We start from the raw sequence: 7,470 nt of genomic DNA on the forward strand, positions 1-7,470 counted from the left end.
TTAAAACTCCCAGGAGATTCAATCATTCAGTTTGGATTTAATGTAATTATTGGACTAAAAAAATGGCTGTCACTAGGTAAACTTTGGTACCTGAAGGATGTAAGGAATGTAGCACAAAAAGGGGGGAAATTCTAGGCAACCTTTCCAAGCTGAAGATATTAAGTCAAAACTTACTTAAAACCTTCTTTAACTCCTCTTGCAGACACTTTATTTTCATCTGAAGAGTCTGGAAAAGTCAAAATACAATTTACAAGTGAAGCATAGGTGTAAAGGTGTGTGTGTGTGTGTGTATGTTTCACCTCTTATTGCAACATGAAATATTTTTCGGGCTATAATCTTAGGAGTAAAGCAAAAATCAACTTTTGAAAAGGAATTTTGTTGCGTGGAAAGATTGATCCCTCCGGCTGATTAGTTAACGTGTGAAAAACGTTATGATGATGTGTCCTTTAAGTCGAGATGCTGCCTAAGGAGCCCTCAGGTAAGAAGCAGCAGAGTCTGAAATGGCCTAATGGGTGGAGAGATTTTTCTCTAAGTTCTCAGACCATAAATGAGTCAGTGGGACAATTGGACTTCTAGATTTGCAGGGTTCTTTCAATGTAGCCTGACGGAAAAGCAGAATTATGTCATCTGCTCGTGTTTCCTGTCTGGTCCACCTGGAAAGTCTATGATGATCAGACTCCAATTAAGCCCTCCCTTAAGAAGCCAGTAAGTTTTGCCAAAACTCTCTTGATCAAAAAAAAACAACACACGACCTGAATAACAGCTACAGACCAGTGGTGGGATTCAAATTTTTTTACTACCAATTCTGTGGGCGTGGCTTGGTGGGCATGGCAGGGGGAAGGATACTGCAAAATCCCCCTTTCCTCCCCACCCCACTAACCTGCTTTCCAGCTCTGTTCTCCTGTGCAGGGCAACCAAAGAAGACCCAGCCAATCAGCTGGGACTCAATGGGAGGTGGAGACTAGATGGGGGCGGGGCCAGTCAGAGGTGGTATTTGCCAGTTCTCCAAACTACTCAAAATTTCCACCATCGGTTCTCCAGAACTGGACATAAACTGATGAATACCACCTCTGCTACAGACAGTAACTTGTAGAGGTGCATAGACAGACACCATCCTCATCATCATGTCAATAAGAATGCAATACAGTTAGGGAGACAACTGTGGACCATGCCTGCACTCCCTGTTTTCTCTAGTAAGTTTCTTTGTCTTAGAACTGGGATAGGAGGATTAGGTGGCCCTTCAAACGGAGAGGGTTTTCAAGGTGAGCGATGCCCGTGGCTCACAACCCCTCCTTCCTCTTGTCTATTTCTAACCCCTCTGGTTTATGGGGGAATGGGAAAACGGAAGATGCAAAAAATTCCAAGTTTGGGCAATGAACCCTGAAGACAAGGCTGAAGATAAGACAGTTTGGTATTTGATGGACAGTTACTCAAAATTCTTCAAGTTTAAATGTGACTACTGCAAGTGCCTAGGACAGGGGTGGCTAACCTTCGTCGGCTCCCCTGCCAATAATTGCACGTGCACTCAGATAACAGATAATCAGAGTTGGAAGGGACCTGGTAGGCCATCTAGTCCAACCCCCCACTCACTTGCGCGCGCTCGTGTGCCAGCACCCAGAAGGTAATGCGTGCTGGGGCCCCCATGCCCCCAGCACATGAATGCACAACCCCCCCTTACACGCCGCGCGTCTGCACATGTGCGCAATTCTCCCCTTGCGCATCTTTGCGCGTGCATGCACCGTGCATCATTGCACATACATACGCGACTCCCTCCTCGCACGCGATTCCCTCATGCGCCATGCGTCTTTGCGCATGCTTTCCCCCTCATGCGCAGCACGGCTGCGCATGTGTGCACGATGCCCTCACATGTAGCGTGTCCCTGCGCATGTGCGTGCGCTTCCCGTGCACCCCTTCTGCATGCGCACCAGATACCCGACAATCAGCTGTTGGGTGGCGGTGTGCGCATGCGCAGTGGGGTTCTTCCAGGTGACCTCTTGCGTGCCGGGGGAAATGGCTCTGCGTGCCACTTCCGGCACGCATGGTATAGGTTTGCCAATGCGGGCCTAGGAAGTGAATTCAAATTCAGAATAGAGCTGGAGGAGTCCTTGGAGGTCTTCTAGTCCAACCCCCATCTCAGACAGGAGACGCTATGCCGTTCCAGACAAATGGTTGTCTTCTTTAAAACCTCCAGTGATGGAGCACCCACAGCTTCTGGAGGCCAGCTGTTCCACTGGTTAATTGTCCTCCCTGATAGGAAGTTTCTCCTTAATTCCACATTGCTTCTTTCCTTGAATACTTTCCATCCATTGCTTCTTGTCCTGCGTTGTTGTAATTGCCATTTTAACCAAGTGGGTCACACTCAGTTTTCCCAGAAGGCTGCACAGCTCCGATAGGACTGGTTTACAGGGTTTGCTGACGTATCATGGGTAACGGGATCCCACCTCTTTTGAAAAATACACTTTCTGTATTAGCACCCTTAAAAGCTGGAGTTTTGGTTTTATTTGAAAAGACATCAAAATAACCTAACCGTCAGAGGTGGGTATTCAGCAGGTTCTGACCAGTTCTGGAGAACCAGTAGTGGAAATTTTGAGTAGTTCGGAGAACCGGCCAATACCCCCTCTGACTGGCCCCGCTCCCATCTCTTCTCCGCCTCTCATTGAGTCCCAGCTGATTGGCTGGGTCTTCTTTGGTTGCCCTGCACAGGAGAACGGAGCTGGAAAGCAGGTTAGTGGGATGGGGAGGGGATGGTGATTTTGCAGTATATCCTTCCTCTGCCACGCCCACCAAGCCACACCACGCCCACAGAACTGGTAGTAATCCCACTGCTAACTATAAGTAGTGATATTTTAAGGAGTGGACATTTAAGAAGAGATTCGATTTGTCTGAAATGTCTATGGAGATTCTCAGCCGTCCAGGTCATGGTTATCCCAAAGGTGCTTCTTTTTATCCAAGAGGCAACTGGACTTTCTGGTTTTTCTTTGAAGACATTTCGCTTCTCCTCCAAGGAGCTTCTTCAGCTCAACATTTGTCTGAGATATTATAGGGGTTTTCAGCTTGAGCAGAGGATTGGGCTAGAAGACCTCCAAGGTCCCTTCCAACTCTGTTATTCTGTTCCCGGTTAATGTCTTGTATATGGTATACCTCAATCAGTCTCTTTTGTTCCATCAAATGTCTTTGTATTCCAAGGTGTTCTTCCTGCAAAGTTGAAAAAATACGCTATTTTAAAAGGGCAAACTGACCATCAGCAATTAAAGTCACTATTTTTTTTAAAAAAACAACAGCTTTATTGGAGGGGTGGGCAACATTAACCATTATCTCTTCATCCTTCAATCTTAGGTGCCAATTAATACAGCTGGTATCTAAACTCTGTACACTTGCCTGGAAATACACATCACTGAATAAAAGAAGATTTATTCTGATACTAGCTCTTTACCCGTTCTTCGCTACAAAACTATGGGATCGGGCTTAATTTTGGGGGAGGGAAATAAGGGAGGGAAAGTTTGCCTCTGCCTACCAGCATCCATTGGTATTCACCTGACTAGCATCCTGTCAGTGTGAGAGAATTGAGAGCTGTTTGGAAACTGAAACAGTATTTGATATGAACAAGGATAGCAAGGAGCCTGGGTGTGGCTTAGCTCAACTGTTCTGTACTAAAGCTGCTTTGTGCTGTGAAACTGAAACTCCTCTCCTCTGCTTGTGCTTTGCATTTGGAACAGATTTCTTTTCATGTGGGGAATAGAACTCCTTAGCATCAGAGCATGTTAATAATAATATACGAAATATTGATCTCCCTAAGAGATCTTTCCCACCAGAAGTGGGAGACCTTTCCTTTCTAAAAACCAACCAGTCCCATAGGAAACCCTTTTGCATTTCTTGACACTCAATAGATTCCCCAGATTGTTTACCTGGTGGCAACGTTTGGTGAAAGGTAAATCGCGCTCTTCCTCAGGGAGCACAGGTGGGAGGGTATCTTCCAGGTGCCTGGAAAACTGGCAGTGGCGTGATGTATAGAGCTGAAAAGCAATTCAAGTCTTAAGGTTGACTAAAATATGCTGGTTTAAGTGTAGTGAAAGGATCAGGCTTTGTAAGTTGACTCTGCCGCTGTTAAAACACTTCCTTATTGTTTTTGACGTCTTTGTTGTCCTACAGTTTTAGGAACGGACGTATCAGAGCTATCCCATCAGATTTACTTTCTCTGTCACCTTCCCAACAGGTAGTAAGGGGGCACCAGCCAGAATTGAGATCAGGTTAACTCAGTGAACTCTGTAAGTTAAACTTCTTTCATAAATGAGAACATTATATGAAGATGCTCAAACTGGTAGGTGCCTTAGCAAGGAGCAACAGTGACAAAAACATTGGGGAAGGGGACCACGTATTTTTTTTAACTGTACTTTCCATTCTGGCACCTTAAGCGTAGACTCTGATTTAATTTATAAGGAAATACAGGTAATCTTTGGCTTACAACAGTTCCATTTAGTGACCGTTCGAAGTTACTTCACTGAGAAAAATGATTTATGACTGTTTTTCACACTTATGACCAATGCTGTATTCCCATGGGATCAAAATTCAAATGCTTGGCAACTGATTCATATTTATGACAATTACTGAGTCCCAGGGTCATGTGATCCCCGTTTGCGACCTTCTGACAAGGAGAGTCAATGGGGAAGACGGATTCACTTAACAACCATGTTACTAACTTAACAGCTGCGCTGATTCACTTAACAACTGTGAAAAGAAAGATCGTAAAATGGGGCAAAATTCACATAACAAATTTTCACTTGAGCCCAACACTCGTGGTCGTAAGTTGAAAACTACCTGTAAAGATAACCCAATCAAGAATCGTTGTATTTATTTTCACTGTTAATGTTTAGTTTACCGACTACAATTATATATTATATACCTCAGCACATTTCCTTTCTGCCACTGAAGTTGTTGCTTTGGGAATTCTTGACAGTTCTTCCTGCAACATTAACAAAACACACTATTTTAAAAAGATAAACTTGCTGTTAGCAATTGGTGTCTAATAACGATTTGTTTGGGAGGGAGGGGGTTGATATTAACCACTGTTTCTCTGTCCTCAATCTTAGATGCCAGCTGAAATCTCTGCCACCTAAACTTTAGACACCTCCCTGGAAGTGCACACCAATAAATAAAATAAATTTTATTTGTATATTCTGTCTGTTAACAGCATTTAATTCAGACTCTGAAGCTGCTATCTCTGCTGCTTTTCCCTTCTCATCTCTATATATTACAGGCCTGGTGAGTTGGAGCATTAAACAACCTACTGTTTTGTGGTATTTTAGTCATGTCAATAAATTGATTTACGCCTTAAATTATCATTTTCCATTCAAGTCTTTTTATCCCACAATCAACAAAGTAGATCAGCATGCAATATAGATTCTGGGTCTCTCTCTTATTTTTCCTTCCATTCATTTGTGTTTGATTCTGCCTGAACAAATCCTTGCCTTTTTTTTTCTTTTTCAGAAGTGGTTTGGCATTGTGTCCTTCCCAGGGCTGAAAGTGACTGGCCCAAGGTTATCCAGCCAGCTTTATGCCTAAAGTTAGATGGTAATTCCTGGTATCCCCATTTTGAGTCTCATGACAACAAAATGGACTTCTTGGCCAGCTAAACATAAGCTAAAAATGTATTTCAAAAATAAAGCACAGAACCAATTATAATGGCAACTGAGGATAAACACAAACCACAATGAATGATCTGTCCATTTCTTCTTCTTCTTCTTCTTCTTCTTCTTCTTCTTCTTCTTCTTCTTCTTCTTCTTCTTCTTCTTCTTCTTCTTCTTCTTCTTCTTCTTCTTCTTCTTCTTCTTCTTCTTCTTCTTCTCCTCCTCCTCCTTCTCCTTCTCCTTCTCCCCCTCTTCTTTTTCTTCTTCTCTCCCTCCCTCCCTCATTTCTATACTACCCCTCATATTTGGGTGAAACCCAAGAACAAAAGCTTTTCCCCACCTCTTCTTGGAGATGCTTCATTGCGTTTCTCATTCTTCGTTTGAAACTACTTTCCATCACTCTTTAATAGTGACTGGTGGCTATAAGATAAAATAGTAGGTGAGAAAGCAGAATAGTATTGACATTTCTTTTGGAAAATCAAATATAGATTTTGGGAGACAGTACCCAGAATAGCGCATAACATTTTAAATGTATTTGTCTTCCAGTTCTGAATGATCCTTCAGAACAGGCGTTTAACAGCCAGGCCAACTTGTAATTTCAAGTAGCATAAAAAGATAAGCAAATAAATAATGTTCCTTCTCTAAAGGAACTAGGGGAATAATCACAATAATAAAAAATGTGATTGGTAAATTAAAATCCAAACAATAAAACCTCTAAAGACCAGGCTAAAAATAAGTGTTTAAATGTAGTGTATAAAGAGAGAGAGAGCGGTAGCTGAAGGCAATGGCTTCATGAATGCCTTCCAAACTCTGGGAATGATGCAGGAAACGGCCACCTTCCACCTTTCCCCAAGTGATTTTCAACAGTTAAATTGATGAAAAGAGACTACAAACTACATTTCCAATTGCAACAAAAGCATATCTAAACCCTACAAAATTAAAACATCAATATTTGTTTTTTTAACTTACATCCCACCCTTCTCCTCTAGAGGCAGCTCTAGGTGGCTTACAAGTATTAACACATTAAAATAATAATTATTAGCGCTAAAATTGTTTTAATATAAATCCTACCATGTAGGCGACACTAACATGGATCTCCTTAACTATTTTTAATGATTTATATAATTGGCCGTGAATATTCCCTGTGAAGAGTCTGTAGGTCCAAATAACTTTTTTCTCCTTCAGATCACAAACAGTCCAAAACAATTTCTAGAGGTAAAGCTTTGGCTGTGTGGGAAACATTCTCACTTTCTTCCCAAATGAAACTGTAAAGGTAGTTCAACAGGTTGCTTTCTCAGAATTTAGGTAGTACCTTGTCTGTGAAGTCATATGAGATCACATGTATCAGTAAAATTTGCAATTTATTATGAAGGGCTTCACATAAAAAGAAAACTCAATGGTTGCTGTTCCCAGTTTTTCTTCCCCTAAAGTTTCATCAGAACAGGGATCTCTTTAGTGTTCCACATTCCTCCTACAATTTAGCTGCCTTGAAGATGGGGATTGGCAACCAGAGTTTTCCAGACACCCACCAAGGTGTCTGCCACCCAATCTGGAATGTAAAAAACCAAATACCGAAAACAAAAATATAATAAAGATTTGGTGAGCTGCAAAGTTCCAGTCTGTTTCCTTTATTTCCATTAATGCTTCTATGTCCTGCAGGAGCATTTTTAGAAAATACAGGGTGGGGATTGTGGTTATCTCAGTGGTTTGTTTAGAAGTGAGATTCCTGCTGCCCTCCCACCTCCCTGCCAAGGAGGCAAAGGACCCCCATGGTTTAGGGGAAGACCTTCTGGGCAAGGAAGGATGGACCTGGATCTCTGCTGTTTTTTTTAAAGTATTATGGACA

General features: G+C 42.3%; 1 protein-coding gene across 1 annotated transcript; it reads right to left on the bottom strand.

Annotated features, from left to right (window-relative positions):
* Positions 1-163: 163 nt before the first annotated feature.
* On the bottom strand, positions 164-7,216 carry LOC148128751 (uncharacterized). Its single transcript, XM_087947296.1, has 5 exons — positions 5,965-7,216; positions 4,901-4,960; positions 3,906-4,013; positions 3,142-3,195; positions 164-226 (listed from the first exon to the last, which is right to left on the bottom strand). Exons 1-5 carry the CDS (start codon positions 6,019-6,021, stop codon positions 164-166), a joined length of 342 nt encoding a protein of 113 aa, XP_087803422.1. The 5' UTR covers positions 6,022-7,216.
* Between the last annotated feature and the right edge of the window lie 254 nt (positions 7,217-7,470).

The sequence above is a fragment of the Notechis scutatus genome, chromosome Z (genome assembly GCF_049901735.1).
Source record: "Notechis scutatus isolate UNSWTSFEM ecotype Mainland chromosome Z, rNotScu1.2, whole genome shotgun sequence".
Lineage (NCBI taxonomy): Eukaryota > Metazoa > Chordata > Lepidosauria > Squamata > Elapidae > Notechis > Notechis scutatus.